Source organism: Podarcis gaigeae (genome assembly GCF_964106915.1).
Source record: "Podarcis gaigeae genome assembly, chromosome: Z".
Lineage (NCBI taxonomy): Eukaryota > Metazoa > Chordata > Lepidosauria > Squamata > Lacertidae > Podarcis > Podarcis gaigeae.
In genome coordinates, this window is record NC_139691.1 from 9,242,771 (window position 1) to 9,269,804 (window position 27,034).

Genomic DNA, 27,034 nt, shown 5'->3' on the forward strand with positions numbered 1-27,034 from the left:
TGTATGCAGATAGACTGAGACTCATTTACTTGTCTACCCAGATAGGGCTGTAAAAAAACCTCTCTTGTATTAAACCCTGTAGAGCAGTTGTAAGTCTGGGTCTGAACTGGAGGTGATGGACCAGGAGTGAGATTTTGAGGTCAAAGTAGGTAGCTCGATGAGTATGTCAATCAAGTGTGCAGTGGCAGTGAAAAAAGCAAATTCTATGCTGGGGATTATTAGGAAAGGAACTGAAAATAAAACTGCCAATATCATAATACCGTTATACAAATCTATGGTGCATATGCATTTGGACTACTGCGTACAGTGCTGGTTGCCACATCTTCAAAAAGATATTGCAGATTTGAAAAAGGTTCAGAAAAGGGCCACCAAAATGATTGAGGGAATAGAGTGACTCCCATATAAAGAAAGGTTGCAGCATTTGGGACTTTTTAGTTTGGAGAAAAGGTAAGTAAGAGGCAGCTTGATAGAAGTTTATAAAATTATGCACTGTATGGCGAAATTGGATCCGCAACCTGCCTAACTTTCAACAGGCACCAATACCACATTGGTCTAAATAGGAGAGGAGGAAGGCATTGGGGGAGATCAAAACTGATAAATTTATGATGATTTGGTGTACTTTTATTCAATTTGTTAACAAAAGTGATTCAGTCTTCTCTTTCAATAACAGGTTCTGCCCTCCCTTACTCTCTCCTCTGATGAACCAGCCACAACCTAAACTTTTTTCTTTCATTTATTCTGCTATTGTAAAAAACTGCACTGTTGATCTAAATTGATTGTTCTGTTGTTGTTGTTTTAAAAAATGACAATCACCAGCATTTTTGAGCAAGTTTCTTCAAATACACACATTTTTTTGTTCGCAGTTTAGACTAATACACACATTCTTGTAAAGCAATTTCCCCTAATATAAACAACACTCCTGCATGATACTTTCAGGGCTACATACATTCTGATGCACACTGTTACCCTAATATATGCATTTTGTACACATCAGTTGGCTGGAAAAGCGCACTGCTAAATGGGGAGTCATGCAAATCTAAAGAGGATAGCTGAGTTTAGTTTCATGTATTGTTTTATAAAGCACAGATTAGGTTGCTTCACCTTTATATGTGGCCTGAATCAAATTTCTCCCCCACCTGTAGCTATAACAAATCTCCTGCAGCAACTGATCCACACTTTGCATTTCTAGGGTAAAGAATTACCGTACACTCAAAGGCTGCAATCCTGTGCACACTTACCATGGAGTCAATTGTTTTTAAGTGGGTTTTACTTCAGAGTAAAACATGCACAGAATGGGGCTGCAAATCTTTTCAACTGCTACTGAGAAAAGATATCATACCAAGCCAAATCCCCAAAAAGCCTTTTTCTAATTTTAGAAACCGTCTCACAAAGCATTTGGAATGGGTGATTGCTCAAGCTGACTTAACCGTATCAAGTTTGGAACACAGAGACGGATGACAGGATGATTTTCTCTAAGTAATATGAATATGTGTACAACTAAAAGAGTGCAAATAGACACACACCCCACACATTATTTTTTTTAAGTTAAAGAGGAGTTAATTATCCTCTCAGTAACAAAATTTGTCATTATTTGTAACAATGAGCATATGATGATCACTGTTTAACGATAAAGGGCTCATTCTAACAAGTGTTACTCAGAGTAGACTCACTGGAATATTAGTCATGCCCATTCATTTCAGTGGGTTGAATCCAATGATAGTACTATTCAAAGCAGATCCACTGAAATGAATTGTGATTTCAATGGGTCTACTGTGAGTGGAACTTAGTTGGCAACATCACAATGGCTCTACTAACTAAGAAAAAGTTATGGGCAATATGAAGAACAACAAAATAGTAGTACTAAAACAGCAACAGCAACAATAATTCAGGGGATAGACTAAGATTCCCACCTACCTTGAAAGTGCTGGAGGCTGGTCCAACACCCCACAAGCCCATCCACAGAAAGCCCATGCAGAAGAAGTCCATGGTGCTCTGATCAAGGACAGGGTGCTTAATGCAATGGACTAGCTCAGCATGGGCATTCAGAGTTTGGGGGTGATGGATGGCCCTGCCCACTTGGCCACAGCTTAGAGTCCATTCCCCTTGTGGGATTTTGTCATACCATCGGGAGAAGAAACCACAAGGATGGCCTAGGTCCCAAGATGCCACAACTGCTGATTTGTATCAACATTCCAAGGGAAAAGGGAGGATGGCAAGGATATTTCCTTCCCCTCTCCTCCTCCTCCTCCTCCTCCTCCTCCTCCTCCTCCTCCTCCTCACACCAGGACTCTCTGGCATCACTTTGTTCTTCCTGGCAATTTAGTGACTATGTTAGGAGTTTCCAGAAGCCAAAATCTCAGGATGTGTATGCATGCCATTTTTACTGAATTCATGGCACTCACCAAAACTTTGGCCAAACAAGTTGCTGCTGGAGGAGAAGTTCTTAAACAGACTCATAGAATCATAGAATCTTAGAACTGGAAGGTACAAACGGGTCATCTAGTCCAACCCCCGCAATGCAGGAATCTCAGCTAAAGCATCTATAACTGATGGCCATCCAACCTCTGCTTAAAAACCTCTAAGGAAAGCAAGTCTACCACCTCTCGTGATGCAGCTCTCGTGGGAGTCTGTTCCATGGCTGAACAGTTTTTACTGTCAGAATTTCTCCCCAAATGTTTAGTTGGAATCTCCTTTATTGCAACTTGAAGCCACTGGTTTGAGTCCTATCATCCAGAGCAGGAGAAAACAAGCATGCTCCCTCCTCCATGTGACAGCCCTTACAATATTTGAAGATGGCTATCATAACTCCTCTCAGTCTCCTCTTTTCCAGGCTAAACATACTCAGCTCCTTCAAGCGCTCCTCATAAGGCTGTTTCCAAACCCTTGATCATCTTGGTTTCCCTCCTCTGCACACTTTCCAGTTTGTCAACATCTTTCTTAAATTGTGGTGCCCAGAATGGGACACAGTATTCCACCAAGTTTGTAATTCCATCAAGAAAAGAAATGAGATTGATCTGGCATGATTTTTTTAGGAAACCCATGTTGGGTCTTAGTAATCACAGCATCTTTTTCTAAATGCTCACAGACCGACTGTTGAATGATCTGTTCTAGGACCTTCCCTGGTATCAATGTCAAGCTCACTGGTCAGACGTTTGCCTGTCTCCAGTCTGTAGGGACCTCACCTGTTCTCCAAGAATTCTCAAAGATCATAGACATAGGCTCTGAAATTACATCCACAAGATCCTTTAATACCCTTTGCTGCAGCTCATCATATCCTGGAGATCTGAATTCATTTTAAGTAGCTAGGTGTTCCCTTACTAGCTCTTTTCCTATCTTGGGCTGCAGCTCCCTCCTTACATCATTTATTCTGTATCACCAGGTTGGACATCACTTTTCCTTTGGGTGAAGACACAGATATAGTGACAATGGGGAAGAAAGGTGTATACATGGCAGAATCAGAGAAGGCTGCTGCATTAGAGCAAAGGGGTGGGGAATAGGAGTTTCCTAACAAGTCCCTTTTACAAATTATAGGAATAAGAAGAATATAGAAAAATAGTTTGTACTGAGTCAGACCTCTGGACAATGTAGTTCAGTACTGTCTACACTGACTGGCAGCAGCTCTCCGGGATTTCAGACAGGGAGCCTTTCTAAGTCCTACCTGGAGATGCTGGGGATTGAACCTGGGACCTTTTGCATGCAAGGCAGATACTCTGCCACTGAGCCAAGACCTTCCCCACTTCCCAGGATTCTTCAGGGTGAGCCATGGTATAAGAGTGCTTTAAATGTATGGTGAAGTTGTGGCTTAAATTCTACTCAATGAAATGGATGAAGTTAACCTTTATGATGATGATGATGTTGTTGTTGTTAACATTTATTTCTCACCTTCGTCAAGGAGCTGTAAGAGCTGTACACAGGTCTCCTCCCCATGTTATCCTCACAACAATCCTGTGAGGTAGTTTAGACTAAGAGTGTGTGATTGGCCCAAGGCCACCCAGTGAGCTTGATGGCTGTGTGGGGACTCGGATCTTGATCTCCCAGGTTCTGGTCCAACACTCTTAACCACTGCACCACACTGACTCACGTCATCTCCATCGATTTAATGGGCCAAGCAGGTCTTACACTGGATTCTACCCCCCCAGGTTTTGACACCAAACCTGTCACTACTGTGACATCTGTCCTACCAACAAAGGGAGGTGTGTGTGAACATGCACACACGTGTTGAACAAGCACACTCTGCCCCTGGAATGAATTTCCTCAAGCTTTACTGCGGTGACCCACTTCAGAGGGTGCCCTTTATCTCACAGCTCTCAGCACAAATGTTTCCATTCTGCAGCAAGTGTGTTGTTCTCCCCAAGAGCTCCTTGTGAGGTAATTAGAGAGGAGCCTTCTCTACAGAACCACAGACAAAGATCCATTGGCCAAGGCAACACCCAGAGGCATATAAATAGCCGCAAAAAAAGTTGAGGCTGGCCCATTTTCTGGGAGGTTCTATATAAAGAGCTGGCAGGCAAAACCACCCCCAAAATACTCCAGGCCCCAAAAAGGGGCAAGCAAGGTTACCAGAAGTATAATAGAAAACAAGGCAACAAACTTGCAGGAGAGGAAATTTCACTAAGTACATCAGAACTGGTGACCACTGATCACTGCACCACCATCACACACCTGAATTTATCTAACCTTTGCTGGCTTCTGATTTCTGGGCACAATTCAAAGTGCTGGTTATGACCCATCAAGCCTTATACGATGGTACCTTGGGTTAAGAACTTAATTTGTTCTGGAGGTCTGTTCTTAACCTGAAACTGTTCTTAACCTGAGGTACCACTTTAGCTAATGGGGCCTCCTGCTGCCACCGCACCACCACCACACAATTTCTGTTCTCATCCTGAAGCAAAGTTCTTAACCTGAAGCACTATTTCTGGGTTAGCGGAGTCTGTAACCTGAAGCATATGTAACCCGAGGTACCACTGTATGGCTTGGGCCAGTCTACCTGCAAGATCATGTCTCCCTTTAGGAACCTGCCTAGGTGTTAAGAACCTTGGGGGAGCACCTTCCCTCAGTCCCTTCAATGTTAGAGGCTCAGCTGGTGGTGACACAAGAGCATTTTCTGTGGCTGACCAGATTGTGGGATTCCTTCCCAAGTGAGGTTAGACTGGCTTCCTATTTGTTATCCTTCCTCTAGCATGCCAAGGTCTTTCTTGGCCTTTGAAAACTAAGTACAGACACTGCTGACCATTGGGCTGCTGTCAGAGTAAACTGGATTTTAATGCTCGTTTTAAATGTGTTGTGGTGTATTTTAACTACTTTGGTGTATTTTTACTACTTTGTAGTTATAATAATGTCTTTAAAAGGTTGTAAGCCACCTTGAATCCCAACTGGGAAGGAAGGTGGGATATAAAAACACAGCAGTAGAAGAAGAAAAAGAAGAATCTGCTTTTAAAGCCATCTGTGTTGCCAGCCGTCACCACAACTTGTGGCAGAGAGTTCCATAGTTTCTCTATGCACTGGGTGAAGAAGCCCTGTCTTCTGCCTGTCCTCAATCTTCCAACATTATGAGAGAGGGAAGAAAAAGCTGCTTGTAACCAGCCAGCATGTTGGTGGCAGCGGTAGAGGAGAACTATGTCACATCCGAGAGATGGGTCCCAAGTGCCATAATTAGCAGCCACTGACTCATTCCTCCCCACTCTTTTCAAAAACCACCCATCAGGAGCAAACAGGACAGCCAAACCACAGCAAGGAAGGCTTGCAAAGCTCCCACAGGCCCCTCTGCCATCTGTGTCCTACTTTCTGCGTCTGTATGCCACAGAGGGAAAATGCATTTATTCATTTATTTTAAAGCTATTTCTCTCACCCCCCTCCATACACACACCTTGCACGGAAAATCTTTATATGAATTGCTGCATGCTCTCCAACATTAATCCAATGAAGAGTGGGAGAATGGGAGAAATGAATGCAACAACAGCTGCAATGATAGTATATGCTAGGTACTGGAAACAAAGAGAGACCCCAGGGAAAGAACAATGGCTAAATTAATTAATTGAATATGCAGAGCTTGCCAGTATGACATTTAAAATAAGAAATCAAGATGACAAACAGACAAGGAGTGAGTGGGAGTATCTAGGGAAACACTTTTAAAAAAAAATGACCACAAATCTAAATTCCAGGTAGGGGATACTTTGCGACCAACAACTGACAACATAAAAGATAAGAGAGTGTGGAAAATAAGGTAAAGGAAGTAATGTATATGCAGCTAAACAAGATGTAAAAAGAACTCTAGTATAAGAGTGGAAAATTGTGTACAGTAATTGTAAAACTGAAAATAATAATAAAAATAATAGAAAATAGGGACATCCCGTTCCATAATTTTACTATTTATACCCCACACATCTTACTGGGTTGCCCCAGCCACTCTGGGCAGCTTCCAGCATATATAAAAACATAATAAAACATAAAACATTGTGGGGGGAAACTTCCCTATACAGGGTTGCCTTCAGACAAATCAGGGATTGGATAACTTCATACCCTCCAACATTTCTCCAATGGAAATAGGGACATCCTAAGGAAAAGTAGGACATTCCAGGATCAAATCAGAAATTGGGATGCCTTCTCTAAATCAGGGATGTCTCTGGAAAATAGGGACACTTGGAGGGTCTGTTGCTGCATCATGCTCCACCAGGAAACCCAAAGCCACTCTGAAAAGGCTACTAAAAGGACTATAAGGTTAAATAACACAGGCGTAGGGGAACCATTTTTTGCCAGAGAGCTACAATCTCACACCAGTGATGGCTGGGGCCAGATGAAAAGAGGGCATTTCAATTAATGTACAAGGTTTGGGCTGGGTGTTCATCAGTATGCGGATGATACCCAGCTCTACCTCTCTTTTAAATCAGAACCAGTGAGGGCAGTGATGGTCCTGTGTGAGTGTCTGGAGGCGGTTGGAGGATGGATGGCGGCTAACAGATTGAGGTTGAATCCTGACAAGACAGAAGTACTGTTTCTGGGGGACAGGAGGTGGGCAGGTGTGGAGGATTCCCTGGTCCTGAATGGGGTAACTGTGCCCCTGAAAGACCAGGTGTGCAGCCTGGGAGTCATTTTGGACTCACAGCTGTCCATGGAGGCACAGGTCAAATCTGTGTCCAGGGCAGCTGTTTACCAGCTCCATCTGGTACGTAGGCTGAGACCCTATCTGCCTGCGGACTGTCTCACCAGAGTGGTGCATGCTCTGGTTATCTCCCGCTTGGACTACTGCAATGCACTCTATGTGGGGCTACCTTTGAAGGTGACTCAGAAACTACAACTAATCCAGAATGCGGCAGCTAGACTGGTGACTGGGAGCGGCTGCCGAGACCATATAACACCGGTCTTGAAAGACCTACATTGGCTCCCAGTATGTTTCCGAGCACAATTCAAAGTGTTGGTGCTGACCTTTAAAGCCCTAAACGGCCTCGGTCCAGTATACCTGAAGGAGCGTCTCCACCCCCATCATTCTGCCCGGACGCTGAGGTCCAGCGCCGAGGGCCTTCTGGCGGTTCCCTCATTGCGAGAAGCAAAGCTACAGGGAACCAGGCAGAGGGCCTTCTCGGTAGTGGCGCCCATCCTGTGGAACGCCCTTCCAGCAGATGTCAAAGCGATAAACAACTACCTGACATTTAGAAGACATCTTAAGGCAGCCCTGTTCAGGGAAGTTTTTAATGTGTGATATTTTACTGTATTTTTGGTTTTTATGGAAGCCGCCCAGAGTGGCTGCGGAGGCCCAGCCAGATGGGCGGGGTATAAATAATAAATTATTATTATTATTATTTTAAGCAGGTGGTGAAGAGACTATTTTAAAGTTGCCTTCCTGGTGTCAATAGGCAGGAAGTTCTGAAATGTGGGGGCTGCCAAGCTAAAAGATTGGTTTCTTACAACTGCAGAGTATGTATTATGTGGCACCTATGACAGTGCCACTTCTGCAGTGAAGTGGCCACAAACTGCCATTTGTTGAGGGTGCTGAAAGTTCTGCAATACCATTTTAAAGGGCTATGAAACCACTTTGAACAGTCAGGCTCCCCCACAAATAAACCTGGAAACTGTGGTATCTTAAGGGTGCTGAGAGTGGTTAGGAAACCCTTATTCCCCTCATGGAGCAACAATTTCTGCAGTGGTTTTAACCATCAATTACACTTCCAGGGAGAAGACATCTTAAGGCAGCCCTGTTCAGGGAAGTTTTTAACGTGTGATATTTTACTGTATTTTTGGTTTTTATGGAAGCCGCCCAGAGTGGCTGAGGAGGCCCAGCCAGATGGGTGGGGTATAAATAATAAATTATTATTATTATTATTATTATTATTATTATTATTATTATTATTACCTTTGCTAGGGTTGCCATATTTCAAAAAGTAAAAACCAGGAGGCCCTTAAAGTTTTTGACTGACTTTGTCAATTGACTTGCCTAAGATCTGGAACAAAGCTGTCAATTCCGCCTACAAAAATCATGGTAATGTCCGGACGTATAGCAGCCCTACCTTTGCACAGTGGACTAGTTGGTATACATAGACCATATCCCTACTACAGTGGTACCTCGGGTTAAGTACTTAATTCGTTCCGGAGGTCCGTACTTAACCTGAAACTGTTCTTAACCTGAAGCAACACTTTAGCTAATGGGGCCTCCTGCTGCTGCCGCGCCGCTGGAGCACAATTTCTGTTCTCATCCTGAAGCAACTTAACCGGAAGCACAATTTCTGCGTTAGCAGAGTCTGTAACCTGAAGCGTATGTAACCTGAAGTGTATGTAACTCGAGGTACCACTGTATATGTTTAAAGTATGATGATACACTTTAAAGAGTGAGGCTTCCCCCGCCAAAAGAATCAGTGGAACTGTAGTTTTTTAAAAGGGTGCTAAGAGTTGTTAAGGGAATGCTGCTACCCTCACAGAGCTAAAATTCCTAGAGTTCCCTAGGAAGAAGGGTTGATCATTAACCACTGTGAGAATTGTAGCTTTGTGTCATGGCTCCCACCGAAAGAAAAGTGCAGTTTCTGCCAAAATCTTTAATGCTAAAATCAGTTATTGTACAGGGTTGTCAATGGACAACTCCTGCAACTTCTCCCACCTCCCGTCCTGCTCTAACCAGCGCCTCTACAATGTCTCCTCAGGCCTCATGATTTTCTCCTAACTCCAGCACTCCCCTGTCCTCCACCCAGAAGCCATTCTTATGATTAAAGAACACATTTTAGTGTGGCAGAAATACTCATGGAAGGTGTGGCCTGTGGAGAATCCTGAGGGCCAGTCAGAAAAGGCCTGGAGGTCCATATTCAATTACTGGCACTGTGGGTTAAACCGCAGAGCCTAGGACTTGCCAATCAGAAGGTCGGCGGTTCGAATCCCCACGACGGGGTGAGCTCCTGTTGCTGGGACCCTGCTCCTGCCAACCTAGCAGTTCGAAAGCACGTCAAAGTGCAAGTAGATAAATAGGTACTACTCCGGCGGGAAGGTAAATGGCATTTCTGTGCGCTGCTCTGGCTTGCCAGAAGTGGCTTAGTCATGCTGGCCACATGACCCGGAAGCTGTACGCCGGCTCCCTCAGCCAATAAAGCGAGATGAGCGCCACAACCCCAGAGTCGGTCACGCCTGGACCTAATGGTCAGGGGTCCCTTTACCTTTACTTTTACATGTTTCCCATCCATGCTACAGATGAAGGAGACCTATGCCCACATAAAGCAAGGACTACAGGACCATGTGAATGGTCTATCCCATCATGTCTCACTGCTCCTAAGGTGTGAGGAGGAAATGTAGACACGGTCAGAGTGCCTAAAACAAAATAAGCTGTATAAGCAATTTTTTAAAAAGAAGAAGGTGCCAGGCCACGTGGAGGATTAAAAAAAAGCAGCTGCACCAGAAAGGCAAACATGAATAAAACCTATTTTTGCAATTGGTGTGCAAGAATAGAATTGGGAGCCTTTTCTTTAGAAGCAAAGCTAAAAGACAGAGGAAGAGCAAATAGAGAAAATTTGGTGCGCAAACACATTAGGAACCCAACTCATTTTGCTATTCATTCTTGCAGGCCAATACAAAACCTTTTGATTTGGAAAGAGCTATTTTTACTGCCACCGCTAACATAAAAAACAACAACCACAGTATAATTTTAAAATACCACCAATAAAATAAAAATAAAAAGGAGGAAAGCAAGAATGAACAAATGTGTAGTTTAAGAGCTGCAAGGTGATACTGGGGGGAAGGTCCAAATATAATGCTGTGGAGATGGAAAGCAGAAGCAGCTATAGCTCAGAATCTATTTAAACATAAACTCCAAATAGCATAATAAAATACAATTTTTAAAATAGAAAAAATATGGGGAATCTCCAGACCAGGGGTCAAATGTGGCCCTCGAGGTATCTGAATTTGGTCCTTGGAACTTTCCCCCATTCAGAAACTTCACTGGGCCCAGTTATACTTTTGATATGCTTGTGTATTTTCTGCTGGTACTTTATTTTCAGACTCTCTGCTGTGGGAAGCAACTCACACATTCCATATACTAACCAAACTAAACAAGAACCTAGGGGTAAAATCTGTGCCAGTTCTCAAAGTCTTGATAGGCAACTTGTGAAACATTTTTGTTGCTATTGTTGTTGCTGTTGATGAAGACAAGTGTAAGAACAGACTCCACAGCCATATAGTGAGACAGCATCATCGGCAAACAGATTTCTCCATATTTTCCTGACTCCTAACTCTGTGTAAGTTTGCCCATTAGAGCCTGAGTCCTGTTGATCAGGCAAAGGGTCCGTCTAGTCCAGCCTCCTGTTCTTGCAATAGCCAGCTGGATGTTCCAATGGGAAGCTTGCAAACAGCACCTGAGGACAACAGCAAATTTCCCACTTGTAACTTCTGGTGACTGGTATTCAGAGGCTTAACAGTAGAGGTAGAGCATAAGAAGAACCCTGCTGGATCAGGCTGAAGATCTGCCTATTCCAGCATCCTGTTGTTGCAGTTGCCAACCAGATGCTTGATTGGGAAGCCTCCAAGCAGGAGCTGAGCACAACAGTGCTCTTCCCACTTGTGATTCCTAGCAACTAGTGCTCAGTGGAGGGAGAAAACAGTCATTGCAGTTGTTGTTGTTGTCTAGTCATTTAGTCTTGCCTGACTCTTCGTGACGCCATGGACCAGAGCACGCCAGGCACTCCTGTCTTCCACTGCCTCCCGCTGTTTGGTCAAACTCATGCTGGTAGCTTCCAGAACACTGTCCAACCATTTCATCCTCTGTCGTCCCCTTCTCCTTGTGCCCTCAATCTTCCCCAACATCAGGGTCTTTTCCAGGGAGTCTTCTCTTCTCATGAGGTGGCCAAAGTATTGGAGCCTCAGCTTCAGGATCTGTTCTTCCAGTGAGCACTCAGGGCTGATTTCCTTCAGAATGGAGAGGTTTGATCTTCTTGCAGTCCATGGGACTCTCAAGAGTCTCCTCCAGCACCATAATTCAAAAGCATCAATTCTTCGGCGACCAGCCTTCTCTATGGTCCAGCTCTCACTTCCATACATCACAACTGGGAAAATCATAGCTTAGTATCCATCAACAGGCATTATCCTCTAATCTGTCTAATCCTCTTTTAAAGCGACCCTAATTGGTGGCTATCTTGAGGAAGCTGAGTGGGGAGTTGGCATGTGTGGTGGAAGGCCACATGTTGCCACAGAGTGGACTAGGGACAAATGCCCACTCCGTCCCCAGCCACAGGCATTTCAGCATACGCTAGGGCTTGCAAGAGGCTCCACAACAATTTGGATAGGATAAATGTGCAGTGCCAGATTTAGGGTGGTGTGAGTTCCCACGCACAGAGTTTAGAGTTTGCGGGTGGGGGGTTGCCTCAGGGGAATAGGGGTCACCTAACAACTCTCAGAACACTTAAACTACAGCTCCCAGAATTCTTTGGGGGAAGCCATGACATTTTAAAGTGGCACCATAGTGCTTTAAATGTATAGTGTGAATGTGACTTAATAAAATGGCACTGTTCTCTTTGAGGTTTGTCTGAATACCTCAGGTGTGGGGAACCGTTAGGCCCCCCAGATATTGCTGAACTACAACTCCCAACACCCCTGGCCAGCAGTTGTGTTTACTGGGACCGATGGGAGTTGCAGTTCAGCAACATCTGAAGGTTCAAAGGTTCCCCACACCTGGAATACTTGAACTATTTAAAATTATTGGCAGTACAGTGGTACCTCGGGTTATGAACTTAATTCGTCCTGGAGGTGATCACAGCATTCCTTTCTAGGTGCTCACAGACTGTTTGCTTAATGATCTGCTCCAGAATCTTCCCTGGTATTGATGTCAGACTGACTGAGCGGTACTTATTTGGGTCCTCTCTTTTCCCCTTTTTGAAAATAGGGACAACATTTGCCCTCCTCCAGTCTGCCGGGACTTCGCCTGTTCTCCAGGAATTCTCAAAGATGACTGCCAGTGGTTCTGAGATCACATCTGCCAGTTCTTTTAATACTCTTGGATGCAGTTCATCTGGCCCTGGAGACTTGAATACATCTAGACTAGCCAAGTATTCTTGTACTATCTCCTTAGTTATTCTGGGCTGTGTTTCCTCTGCTGAATCATTTGCTCCAAATTCTTCAGGTCGGGCATTGTTTCTTTATCGGAGAAGACTGAGGCAAAGAAGGCATTGAGGAGTTCAGCCCTTTCTGTGTCCCCTGTTTGCATTTCACCATCTTCTCCTCTGAGTAACCCCACTGTTTCTTTGTTCTTCCTTTTGCTACGAACATACCCATAAAAGCCTTTTTTGTTGCTTTTAACCTCTCTAGCAAGCCTGAGTTCATTCTGTGCTTTAGCTTTTCTGACTTTGTGTCTACACGTGCTGGCTATTTGTTTGAATTCCTCTTTGGTGGTTTCCCCCCTTTTCCATTTTTTGTACACATCCTTTTTAAATCTTAACTCAGTTAAAAGTTATTTAGATAGCCACCCTGGCTTCTTTAGGCACCTTCCATGTTTCCATCTCATTGGTATTGCCTGAAGTTGTGCTTTTACTGTCTCCCTCTTAACAAACTCCCAGCCATCATGAACTCCCTTTCCTTTTAGTATTACTGTCCATGGGATCTCACCCAGCACTTCCCTAAGTTTTATGAAGTTGGCTTTCTTAAAGTCAAGAAATTGAGTCCTAGTATGCTTGGCTGCTCCTTTGCACTGTATAGTAAACTTCAGAAGAGCATGATCACTCGTGCCTAATGATCCTTCCACTTCTACCCCACTAACCGGGTCATCAACATTGGTTAGGACCAGATCTAAAATGGCTGTTCCTCTTGTTGCTTCTCCCACTTTCTGGACAATGAAGTTGTCTGCAAGGCCAGTGAGGAATCTGTTTGACCTTATGTTCTTGGCTGAGTTTGACATCCAACAAATATCCGGGTAATTGAAGTCCCCCAATACTACTGTCTCCCTTCCTTTTGCATGCTTGGCCATCTGTTCCAGGAAGGCATCATCTATGTCCTCTGTTTGGCTTGGGGATCTATAGTAAACTCCCTCAATGAGGTCCCTGTTATTCTTCTCTCCCTTAATTTTGACCCAAATGCTCTCACTTTGGCTTTGAGGTCCGTTCTTAAACGAAACTGTTCTTAACGTGAGGCGCGCTTTCACTAATGGGGCCTCCAACTGACGCTGTGATGCCACCATGAGATTTCTGTTCTCATCCTAGGGCAAAGTTTGCAACCCGAGGTACTACTTCCAGGTTAGCGGAGTCTGTAACCCAAAGCATTTGTAACCTGAGGTACCACTGTATGGACTGACTTTTATTTATAAAATGTTTTCATTGTTTTTACATGTGGATTTTTTTTAAAAAAAGAAAATGTTGATGTTCTTACCTAAAATCAGGTTGAGATATTTTAAGGGAAGCAACTCATACATGGAATCAAATAAATGCCCTGATTTGTTTCTTTGAGCAAAATAGAGAGATGCATGGATCATGGCATTCTGCAGTTCAGACACCAGGTGGTGCTTAACTTCATGATAATCAGGGGGGAGTCTTCTGCCTCTCTTCTGTTCCTTTTCTTAAACTTTTTTATTTACAGATAACAACATACGTGACCAAACATGCAACTTACAATACAATTCATCATATCTGAAAACCCAACCATAAACGTGTTGTCCAATTTTAAATATATAAATGTTTTAAATAAATAAATATTTAAATCATTTTGCAAAATCTAGACAGGTGCAATTAATTTTTTTTTTAAAAAAGTATTATTTCACAAAGGAGTCCGGTACTGCAAAATTATGCCTTTGTACCATATAACTGACCAAAGAAGCCCATGTCTTTTCAAATTGCTCTCCCTACGCCATCCCCACACTGTCTCTCAATATCACAAATTCTATACATTTTGCTACCTTTGCAAAATGCAGCAACTTGCTAAAACCATTCTCCTTTCCAGTGGGAATTTGAGCAGAACACTTTTTAATGGCAAGCAACATTTCTGGCTGCTCTTAAATAAATTTCCAACTACAGGAATATGAGTTGGACCTCCTTTCTCAAATATCCAAGCCATACTTGTATGGGATTTAATGGCATAACATAACCCACTTGTTCTGGTCTTTTATTCCCCCACCCCCAAATTAATAATAATAAAGGGAGACAATAAACTTATTGTCTAACTCTCTGAGTGATGTGTCATCTAAGCCTCTCATGACACCAAGAAAGAAAAGAAGTGTGGGTGGGGAAATGAGTATTTGTGGAGGAAGATTGGGTAGAGAGAGCTTGTGACCCGGCTGCTCACACTTCATCCAGTAACCATATTTCCAGTTTTGCCTGCATTGGCCCAGCCTGGTTAGCATAAAGGTAAAGGTAAAGGTACCCCTGCCCGTACGGGCCAGTCTTGCCAGACTCTGGGGTTGTGCGCCCATCTCACTCAAGAGGCCAGGGGCCAGCGCTGTCCGAAGACACTTCCGGGTCACGTGGCCAGTGTGACAAGCCAGAGCTGCACACGGAAACGCCGTTTACCTTCCCGCTAGAAAGCGGTCCCTATTTATCTACTTGCACCAGAGGGTACTTTCGAACTGCTAGGTTGGCAGGCGCTGGGACCGAGCAACGGGAGCGCACCCTGCCGCAGGGATTCGAACCGCCGACCTTTCGATAGGCAAGCCCTAGGTGCTGAGGCTTTTACCCACAGCGCCACCCGCGTCATAGGCGCTAACTATAGGGGGCCCAGGCACCCACATGTTTTTGGTAGGTGCTCAGCACCTACTGTGCGGGCTCTTGTGTGACTTCCAGTTTTTGTACCAAAAGTTGTGTAGGAGGCCTTACACAACTGCAGAGGCAACGTCAGAGGTCTTGCGAGGTCTTGGGTGTGAACTGCCAGTCCTCAGAAGTACCGCTGGGCAGGTTGATGCAACATGACGTCGTGAAATTGTGACATCACGTTACATCGCAGGTGCCACTGGGCACCCATTACTTGGGGCCCAAGTTGGCACCCCTTCTGGTTAGGGATGAACAACTCTGTCAGTTTTGATTTCTCTTTCACTTTTTGTGTGTTTTAGTGTGATTTTCTTCTAACTTCTGTTTGCAGTTTTGCCTAAGATGCACATCTTTATAAAGCAACTTCCCCTAATATACAGCATTGTCACTTGCATTAACAATTGTATTTTTTGTGCATGCTTTCATTTAGTCCATGCATTTTTTATCCCACATTTTTTGTCCTACCTTACTTGGCCTTGTAGAATTTGGAGAAGGGCAAATTTTGAAGGATGGCTGCCTTTTAGTTAACATACTGTTTCAGAAAGTGGGAACTGGGTAGTTTAGCCTTTAAATATGAACTGAATCTAATCTCTCCACCAGGAAGACTTGAGGATTTTTTTTCTTTGAGATTCCAACAAAAACAAACCAAATATACACCTGTTGTAATAATGCACAGCTCAGAACTCAAACACTATCATAGCCATGGCTACTCAGAAGTAAGTCCTATTGAATTCAATGGGGCTTACTCCCAGGTAGGTGGAGTTAGGACTGCAGGTTCAGGTAGCAGCAAAAAATTCAGGTTCATGGGTCAAAAAAAAATATTTAACAGTGTTTTGAAAATGTAAGCATATTTAAAGAGGAAACAGGTTTAACCATTTTCCCATTCAAAAGAAAAGTTTACATACTGAAAAATGTGCTGTGTTTGAATGCAAATTTAAATGCACAGATTAATACACAAATAGAACAGAATGAACTTATGAGTGAACACAGGGTTAAGAAGTACAAGGTGGTATCAAAGTTAGTAACATCCATCAATTTCAATGAGTCTACTCTGAGTAGGACAGCTGGATACAACCCAGAGACTAGAAATAAACAGACTAGTTCATTTTGAGTTCATACTGACCATTCTTTACTGGGGATGTTCAGAAGGGAACCCGTAAAAGAAAAAAAAATGTACATCTTGTGTATCTCAACCACCCCTTGGTGACTATTCAAACAGCTTGAAATGTTACATGATTTATAGCTCAAATGGCATCTGTTCTTCATATCAGTGACCAGGGATGATGCAGGGAGAAAAGAGGTACCTCCCCCTCTATCAATCACCACCAGCCAAAAACTCCCAGAGTCCTAAGGTGCCCTTTGCTCTGCAATAATCTAGTGAAAAGTTGTCAGTGTCTGGCAATGGAGACCGGTTCATTAAGAAGAAGAAGAAGAGTTTAGATTTGATATCCCGCTTTATCACTACCCGAAGGAGTCTCAAAGCGGCTTACATTCTCCTTTCCCTTCCTCCCCCACAACAAACACTCTGTGAGGTGAGTGGGGCTGAGAGACTTCAGAGAAGTGTGACTGGCCCAAGGTCACCCAGCAGCTGCATGTGGAGGAGCGGGGAAGCAAACCCGGTTCACCAGATTACAAGTCCACCGCTCTTAACCACTACACCACACTGGCTCTGCCCCAGCAACTTCTGACTGCCCTTAGTCAGCCCTCTCTCAGAAGAACATAAGAAAAGCCCTGCTGGAACAGGCAAGTGGTCTATCTTGCCCAGCATCCTGTTCTTAAAGTAGCCAACCAGATGCCTTTGGGAAGCCTGCAAGCAGAACCTGGATACAAGACCTTCCTCCCCTCATGTGGTTTCCAGCAACTGCTTTTCAGAAGCATTGCTGTCTCTGACCACTAGGGCCAGCCCCTGAATTGAATCAGGACCATATCTGCACTGAGGCTGACATATTTAAAAAAGTGAAAAGTTGTTGAGCTTTTTTCTTTTCCCCCAAAGTTGTTGGGCTTTTCTAGGAAGTTCTCCCCCCCCCAAAAAAAAACAACCACCCACAAAAAATATGAATTTTCTGAGCTATTTTTGAGGAAATTCAGCAAAATCTAGACTTCCAACATGGGTTGCTATATGCCCAGATTTCCCCAGAAATTTCAACAATTTCCACCTGGACACTGCTTCTGACTGTCTGTATTCTGGCTACATCTAGGAAATTCCGGATGTATGGCAACTCTGGAAGTGCCAGATCAGGCCCTGGTTTGGGGGAGGCATGCACAGCCCTAATTCTCACTGTGTACAGTCTTAAAAAGAAGAGTTTGGATTTGATATCCCACTTTATCACTACCCTAAGGAGTCTCAAAGTGGCTAACATTCTCCTTTCCTTTCCTTCCCCACAACCAACACTTTGTGAGGTGAGTGGGGCTGAGAGACTTCAAAGAAGTGTGACTAGCCCAAGGTCACCCAGCAGCTGCATGTGGAGGAGCGGAGACGCGAACCCGGTTCACCAGATTACGAGTCTTCCGCTCTTAACCACTACACCACACTGGCTCTGCAGCTGAATCAGTTCAAAGGCCTGTCAAGTGCAGCGTCCTGTTCTCAGTGTGGCCAACGAGATCAGCAGAAGAAACCTACAAGCATGACCTGATAGCAACAAGAAAGGGGAAAAAAACATTTCTCCATCCCCTTCCCCAGTGCCATTTTCTCTCTCCCGCCTTATGACTTATAAACAGTACAGAAGGTGGGTCTGCCTCTGAGCTTGGTCTCGGCATTGCACTTAGTCTCCCAGCACTGCAGGGAGGAGGCTCACCCTGCTATCCATTCATTCTGGGTGTTGGCTGACTTGCCTTCGACCCTGCTGGTCCCAATAGGCATCAGCCACCACTGGTGTCTTAAACAGTCTTAGCAAATGGAGACTACTGTCAAGAATAGCCTAGCCTTTATCAAATAGCCAGTGCTCAAACAATTCCCATTAACATATTGGTGGGAGAGCCTATGCTACCGGGGTCATTTTGTTGGAATAAATGGAGGGAAGTAAGTCATATCAGACTTATTATTTATTATCTCAGCTGCCTAAGAAAATGTAGATAGCAAAGATAAATGCTGCTGTATCAGAGATCTTGGACAAGTTGGGTCTATAATTGGGGAAGTAGGAGGAGCACTGTGTTCCCGAACGCTGCAAACCCAGTTACAGATAGGTAGCCGTGTTGGTCTGCCATAGTCAAAACAAAAAAATTCCTTCCAGTAGCACCTTAAAGACCAACTAAGTTAGTTCTTGGTATGAGCTTTTGTGTGCATGCACACTTCAGTGTATCTGAAGAAGTGTGCATGCACACGAAAGCTCATACCAAGAACTAACTTAGTTGGTCTTTAAGGTGCTGCTGCAAACCCAGATGTGACTGTTCTGGTTTGCAAACTATTTTTGGAAGCTGAACATTCGATGGGGCTTTTGCAGCTTCCGATTGGCTACAGGAGCTTCCTGCAGCCAATCAGAAGCTGTGCTTTGGTTTCTGAATGTTTTAGAAGTCGAACAGACTTCTGGAACTGATTCCGTTTGACTTCGAAGGTACAACTGTGCAATGTAACCACAAAAAACAGCAACCATGGAGCCGTTCTCTATCTACCTCTCTAGGTGCAAAAGGAGGCTAAGCTGCAGGCAAAAGTTAATGTGGAGGGGAGTACTTCAGCTGCTTCTCATTATTTCTTAACCCATAACTCCAAAGCAGTGAATTCTTCCCCCCTATTTTTACAAGTCCAACTGAACCTCTAAAACATCCCAGGAGTTTTCTGTTTCTGATTAGAAGCTTGGGAGGGAGGGAGGGTGTGGAGAGTGACTTGTCCCAGTTCCAGAGTCTCATTACATTTCTCTCCAGGCCCATGAAACTCACAAGCACTCTTACTATGGCAGAAATGTAACTGAAACATAAATCAACTCTCAGAGGCAGACGTGCTGGCAGCAGCCAACATTGGTAGGCAATGGAAACAAACAACAGCTTAAGGAAAAGAAGAGGGGCGTCCAAAATTAGACTGGGATATTTTCAGGGGCCCCCCAAGCTCCTCTGTATTTTGCAGAAGGGATCCAAACACAGAAGAGCCAAAACTCAGTGGCAGAACAACTGCTTTGCATGCAGAAGATGCTAGGTTCAGTTCCCAGCATCTCTAGGTAGGGCTGTGGTGATTAAAAAAAAATCTAATCAATCCTCCAGCCAGACTGGCAATATCCCCTCACTCACACAGTTTAGGATATTCCTGCATTCTTCAGCAGAGGTTCTTTTCATTCAGCAAAGTAAGTGGCTCAAACAAAGCTTTAATAATAAAGAAAACTGTAACACAATAACATACTATGTGAGAGAAACTAAAACAGCAACATGAGCAAGAATGAGGCAAGAGTGACAGTTGGTCTCTCTAACTAAACACCCAAAGGGAGGGGCCGATTCCAGAGCACAGCACACAAGCCCCGCCCACCAGATGCCAGACATTCTACTAATCAAATTAGGCCCCAGTGTTTTGCTTACAAGAGCTGGGGGTGTCCCCTGCCTGAAACCTTGGACAACCACTGTTGATCATAGGTCAGTGGTTACCAAATAGATAAGAACTGTGGACCCTCTGTTTTTCAAAAGCCAAGCCATGGACCTTCTGGGTAAGTTGGGGGTCTGTGGACCGCCAACTCGGAACCATTGGTATAGACAGTGCCGGATGGACCATTGATGTGACTTGGTGTAAAGCATTATCAGTTACTCAGAATCATAAAATGTAAAAGATTAGGGAGTGAAGCAAATTAAAATAATGATGCCATACCACTCTGTACATGACCCAGGTCCTTCATTACTGAGGATCACTAATTAAAATTTTTGTACTATACCTCTCTCCTCACCCAGGCCCTTTCCTTCACACTTTTTGCCCCTGGATCTTTGTTCGCTGCACATTCCCATCAATTCCAGGGTGGTCAATATAAACCACTTTGGGAAAGACTGAATCCACTTTATTTTGGGAAGCTAACAAGTAGGGGAGAGATAGAAAAAGTCTGTCTTTGTGGAATGTTTCCAGAGGCCTCCTGAAAGAGGTGATCATACAGTGTGACCAAAGCAGTTTCTGTGCCAAAACAGTCGTTCCAGAAGGATTCCATGGTTGATGGTATTGAAAGACACTGAAGAGGTTAGGGAGAATGAACAAGGACACATTTCCCCTTTAAATAACAAAACAAAAAAACTGCTTCAGTATTTAAAAAAAAATCAACAAAAAGGAAAGGAAAGGGGAAAAGTTAAATGGGATTTGTGGGGTGGACAGTTGTAGGCCAAACAGCAAGTGTTCTGCAATTACTTCACACAGCTGAACATCCTTCAAATCTTGATTCCCTGCTGTTAAAGTTTCTAGTCCTCATAATCTCAGGGGCTGAAGGGTCTAAGGATTTTATTATTTTAGCAGAAGGTGGGGAAGGGAGGGAAATGGGCAACGAAGCAAATATATGGAAATTATCAAATTTACTTAATCCACACAGTAAGCCACATAAATTATGCACTTGCAAAATTCAGCTGTTCACAACACATGCATACACTAGCACACTTCACAGCATCCGCAACTGTACTCGCTTCTCTGAAGTTGCTATTTTTATTCTCATTATCCAGAGCATCCAGAATGACCTCATCCATTATCAGATAAGAAATGCTGCGGTGTCTGGGTCTCCAGTTTTAATAAGGCAAACCAAAGAGTAGAGTCTGGGCACTGTGCAGTTTAGAAAAAGTTGTACCTTTGTGTAGGATCGGTGAACCTCATTGGTTACGTTTGGCACCTAATGCAAACAGAGCAGAAGCCAGATGAGAAAGAAGTCAATATTTTCCTAGCTGGCAAATGTTTCGCAGTCACCCGCTGATCGAGCATCACTAAGCAGAATTATATATGGTTTTGGCATGGTTACAATCAACTGCATGCAAAGCATAGCTTTCTGTTGCATTGTGATTCATGAAATATCCCTGCATCAGGAGCATAAGTAGCTGCCTTCTTCTGTATCAGACCATTGCTCTATCTAGCTCAGTACTGTCTACACTGACTGACAGTAACACTCCAGGGTTTCCCAGTCCTCCCTACAGATGCTAGGAACTGCACCTGAGATCTTTTGCATGCCAAGCAGATGCCCTGACACTGAGCCACAGCACCTTTCTTAACTCATTCCAACACAACTCTCTTTTTTGGTTAAAGGGTGTTTTTTGGCATTAAATCAGAGGTTTTGTGAATGCTAGGGTTTTTTGGGGGGACGACGACATTCCCACCTTACTTTTTTTGCTGCTGCCACAATCAGTTTAACTCTCCTCCTATAGCAGTGAACATTGGTTGGCACCATTTCTTTTTCTTCCTCCTGAGGCTCAAGCATAAGGGCCATTGGTTCCACTATAACAGGCCAGCTCCATCAGGCCTCCTCAGCCTTCAGATATCATTTGGGGGCAGCCGTTCCAACAGACTGCCTCAGAGGGAGAGATATGGAAGCTGAGCTCATTTCACTAGTTTTGCTGGAGGCCCATCACCATCAGGAACCTCCTGCCTCTGAACTGGTAAGGCTGCAGGTAAGGTAAAGGTAAAGGGACCCCTGACCATTAGGTCCAGTCGTGGATGACTCTGGAGTTGCGGCGCTCATCTCGCTTTATTGACCGAGGGAGCCGGCGTACAGCTTCCAGGTCATGTGGCCAGCATGACTAAGCCGCTTCTGGTGAACCAGAGCAGCACACGGAAACACCATTTACCTTCCCGCCAGAGTGGTACCTATTTATCTACTTGAACTCTGACGTGTTTTCAAACTGCTAGGTTGGCAGGAGCAGGGACCGAGCAACAGGAGCTCACCCCGTCGCGGGGATTCGAACCGCCGACCTTCTGATTGGCAAGCCCTAGGCTCTGTGGTTTAACCCACAGCGCCGCCCGTGTCCTGTTAGGCTGCAGGTAGGGGCTGTCAAATTTTGATTGCATGTTAGCCATCCCGGCTACCTTTTTAGCTGAGAAGTGGTTACAAATGCTATAAATAAACAAACAAACGAATAAATAAATAAATAAATAAATAGTGGTTTTAAAACTACCAGAACTCAAAATCAGAAGCTTTTGGGCTTGTGTGCAGCTGCACCATATGGTGGCCTGGGTGATTTAACAAGCTCAGGGCATGGACTGACTCCACCCACCCAGAATGGCCTTTGGATCTAATGGGACATGACAGAGCATAACATTGACACCAACTCTAGGCTGTCCTGGGTGCCTGGGCCCCCAAATTTTGTATGTGTGGGGAAGCTCAGCGCCCACACTGCACAGCTCCAATACCAGAGGTTGTGTGGGAGGCCTCACATCTGGGACTCCACGAAGCCTCTGACATGACTTCCAGCAGAAAACCAGAAGTTGCATCGGAGGTCTTGCGAGGCCTTGGATGTGACCCCCAAGGCCCCACATGGCCTTAGAAGTGACGTCAGGCCTCTGACGCAACTTCCGGTTACATAAAACTTTTCAACTTGGTGCTAAATTGCAACTATACTTTGTGGGAGCTCTTAAGCAGTAATCAAATCATCATTTGCTTTGCTCTTTCTACCTTCCCACTTCAACCTTTCTTTTCCAACCCTTTACAAAGTTCCACCTGAGTCCAAGCTTGGGGAAACTTCTCCCAGAAGTGGGATCTGTCATGGTGAGCTCCTTTGTCCAGGAGGCTGCCGCAGGTGCTGTAAGAGGCTTGACAGGATCGATCTGCAACTCCAGCATCTCCCATCCAGAAGCTCAGCTGTCCCAGCGCACCCTGGAAAGAAAGGGAGAGTTTGGGAAGGGTTAAAATATAATGAGCACCAAAAGTTTATGGAATGCAAGTTTTATTACTGTATTACGTACTCATGTTTTGGGTTATAAAACAGTGAATAATAAAAAAGTAACAAGATTGTAGGGGAGTAAAGTTCCAAGACACACGAACTTAAGTCACTGCCTATTGTTCACCCTTCTAGGTTTCTGAAAGGTGGGTGTGAGGAAACTCATCTCAAGAAGAGTACTGTAAAGTGGGGAAAGATTCAAAAAAGACAACCAAAACAATCAAGAGGTAGGAGAAACTTTCCTATGAGGAAGGATCATAACCAGTGCTTTTTATGTGGGGACACTCAAGCACTGGCGGAGGAAGAGGGGGTGGGGGGAGCACACCGCCCCCAGCAGCGTGATCCCGGTGAGGTTCCATTGTAGCTACCCCCCCCGCAGGGTGACCCATCCCTGGGATGCGCGCCAGCCCCGCCCCTGCCTGCTCTCCACCCCCAGCGCTGGTGAATGAAGTTCCACCACTGCACTCAAGGGTACACAGCACCAGCACCCTTTTTTCCTAGAAGAAAAGCACTGGTTAAAAGTGTGGCACTGACTGTAACAACTTCGTGGTGAGTTCCGGCACCTTTTTTCTAGAAGAAAAGCACTGGTTGCAACATTTCAGAGATGTTAAATTAAGAGCGGGGCGGGGCTGGCGCACATCCCAGGGGCGTGGAGCATGTCCCAGGGGCATAGCGCACCACCTGCAAGGGCGTGGCATGCTGCCTGCGGGGGCATGGCGCCCAGCGCTGGTGGGGGGCAGCCACAACGGCACCCCACCCAGAACGCGCTGCCAGGGGCGGTACGCTCCCCCCACCCTACTCTTCCTCTGACAGTGATTAAGAGATAAGGGAAGAATGGATATAATAGAGGTGTATACAAATACAGTCGTACCTTGGCTCCCAAATGCCTTAGGAGTTGAATGTTCCGGCTCCTAGACGATCAAAAACCGGAACTTAGTGTTCTGGTTTTTGAATGTTCCTTTGGAAACTGAACATCCGACAGGGCTTCCACAGCTTCTGATTAGATGCAGGAGCTTCCTGAAGCCAATCAGAAGTTGCGCTTTGGAAGTTGAACGGACTCAGGTCCCGCTTGCAAGCCTCCCATTAGGGCATCTGGTTGGCCGCTTTGAGAACAGGAGGCTGGACTAGACAAGTGCCCATTCCAGCAGGGCTCTTCTTATGCCCTTAAAGCAGATATACATTCTTACCAGTATCTGGACAAAAATGGACAGTATGTGTTAGGAAGAACTCATTATGGGCAGGGCTGTAGCTAGGGGGTGGTGAGGTGGGCCTCCACTAGGGGTGCAGGTGGGGGAGGGGGCACAAAATCAGCTACAATATGTCCATAAATATGTCTATAAATAAAAATATTGATTATTGGCTCATAAGAAAAGTTTTTAAATAGAGGGTGAATTGAATGGGTGGGGCTGGAGGAAAGGCGGAAAGAAGAATTAATTTGTCTGTGGTTAGGGGGTGCAATCTGGATGGTGCTGCCAGGGGCACAAGATCATCTAGCTATGGCTCTGATTATGGGAACTGATTATGGGCTCTGATTATGGGAACTGTGGCTGCCGAACAGTTTCCTTGTGCGTTGTGATAGACACCTTTTCTATTTGGGAACAGAGAAAGCTGCCTTATTCCTTGTGATTTTCATGCATTGCAGTAGGCAGTGTCCTGGAAAGAATAATGCAGCTGCAAACCCATGCTGTTCCTCACCTCGAAAGGGACCTCAAAGGGCTCGATGAGACCTCCAATAACCACCAGGCCCTCTGTGGCCACCCCCATGCCAAAGTAACCAGACCAGCCAACGCTCTCCAGCAGGCAGCAGTCCACATACAGAGCCAACCTGTTCAAGGAGATGCTAAGGGCCACTCTGTGCCAGTGTCCATCTGCCAGGGAGGAAACTGGGAACCTGCAAGTGACAGGGCCAGAAAGAGCAATACATGAGTTAGGCAACACACAGCAACAGGGAGTCTGCTGGCAGAGGTATGACAGATGGCAATGGATGGAACATGCCTCATTCTGCCTAACGCTAGAGCCAGCCCTCAACACTCTTACCTTCAAAACCCAGCTGCCTCTGAGCACAGGGATGCCTTATACCAAGTCATACTATACTATTAAGATATGCTAGAGATTGAAACTGGGACCTTCTGCATGCCAGAGAGCTATGGCCCTACCACTGTAGAAAACTCAACCCTGGGAGGCAATGCCCAGCACCCACTCTGATGTAATTTCAGCACTGGGGGATGACCTTTTAATTATCCCATGCAAGAGTTTCTGAGACCGGGCAATGCATTTTTAGCATTGCATGTTGTGACTATATTTGGGCATTAACGCTAAACCACTAGTGGCCAACATGGTGCCCCACTGAAGCTGCCACCATCCCTGACTATTAGCAGTGCTGGCTGGAGCTGATAGGAGTTGTAATCCAAGATTACCTGGTGGGCACCATGTCAGCTACCCCAGCTCTAAGCACAGGGTTGAGGAACCAGGGGCCACATTCCGTTCTGGGCAACTTACTAGGAGCCACATGCCAGTGGTTGGTGGGGACAGAGGTAAAAGTCGGCAGAGCAGCAATTGTAAATGTTTACCTTCATACAGTAGGCAAGTTTCAGCATGCCCTCACACACACCCTCTCTGTCCTCCATCAAGGCAACCAAGGGGCATCACCAGAATTCATTGATAAATTCTGGACAGGCAAGAACACTCATAGAGAGTGCAAAGCAGGGCTGGTGAGGGGCATGGACTGGACAGACTCCTGATGTCAGATAGGAAGCTCTTGCCTCTGAGTCTGAGGTTCCTTAACTCTGATTGTGCGTTACAAGAACATGACTGTGCAAGCCTCAGGTTCACACATGACACCATCCCTTCCAATCTGGACCTCTGACACCCCAACTCTATTGGTGCTGGCAATCCAATATATCTCCACTTTCACTGACATCTCCAGATATCTCTACCAATGGTCCAGGAAGGGGCTGGGGAACCTTGTTCAGTTCATGGGATGCATTCCCTTGTGAACAATCTTCCAAGGGCCAGGGGGACAGTGGTGAGGAGGGACAGAGGCAAAAGTGGGTGGAGCAATGGACATGACTCTTACCCCTGTACACTAGGATATATTGCAACCACATAAAGTCAGAGGTTTCCAGTTATGGTAGACACGCAGCATGCTTCTCATACACATATCTCTCCAACCTCCCTCCCTCCCTCCCTCCCTCCCTACCTCCCTCCCTCCCTCCAAGCAAGCGGCATTGTTAGAGGTCAAGGGCACATTCCAGCCAGGCAAAAGCACACAAGGAGGGTAAGAAGCAGGACCTGGTCCAGGGGAAAATCAGAGCTGCTATTATTATTATTGTTGTTGTTGTTGTTGTTGTTGTTGTTGTCTTAGTTGTTTTTTTTTAAAGGAATGGTCTCTTTTTCAAGTTGTGTTTTCTACAGATCAGTTTCATTTGCTGTTTGACAGTGTTGCATGCAGTATTAGGTTGGGAAGAAAAGAAGGGGAAGAGGAGGGTGGGGGATGGTGAGGTTTCTATTCTTCTACTTAGTGTATGTGTGGGGTTTTGTGTCAGTGTCACTTGTGTGGGTTCTCTTACTATTCACTTGTTGTATTTCCTCGGTGGTGAGAGATGCTGGGAGTGGCTTAGGGTGTGGTTGGTTGTCTTTGCTTGGCGGTAGTGAGACTTGTTTTTGTGTGTGAGTCGGGTGTGTGCATGTGTGTATTTTTCAATCAGGTTAGCCAGATTGATTCGTATGCTGTTGGAAGATTCTTGTTGTCTTGTTGGGCTGTGAATGTGATAAAGGGGAACCATAGTGGGGTGAAGGCATCCTCTTCTATTGTCACCGTGTCAGTTTCAGTTTATTGGTTAGTTTTTCTAGTAAGGCTGTTTCCCATACTATTTGATACCATTCACTTAGGCGTTTGCTTCCTTTGGGTGGACTGTGTATTTCTTCTAGGAAGGCAATGTCATGGTGTTTACATATGAGGTGATGCATTTTCTTTTGATAGGGTTGCCCAACCCCCCTCACATTTAGTGTAATTGCTTTTAAGCTAGCCATTCTGC

The 27,034-nt window shown here is 45.0% G+C and overlaps 1 protein-coding gene across 1 annotated transcript in view; it reads right to left on the minus strand.

Annotated features, from left to right (window-relative positions):
• The window catches only part of LOC310836416 (uncharacterized protein), a 161,811-nt gene that overhangs the window by 95,873 nt on the left and 38,904 nt on the right, over window positions 1–27,034 (minus strand). Inside the window, exons 4-6 of the mRNA XM_083721576.1 lie at window positions 24,693–24,888; window positions 22,778–22,933; window positions 20,921–20,962 (exon numbers count right to left, since the gene is read on the minus strand). Of these exons, the coding sequence (XP_083577702.1) occupies window positions 20,921–20,962; window positions 22,778–22,933; window positions 24,693–24,888 (394 nt within the window). The remainder of the gene's footprint in view (window positions 1–20,920; window positions 20,963–22,777; window positions 22,934–24,692; window positions 24,889–27,034) is intronic.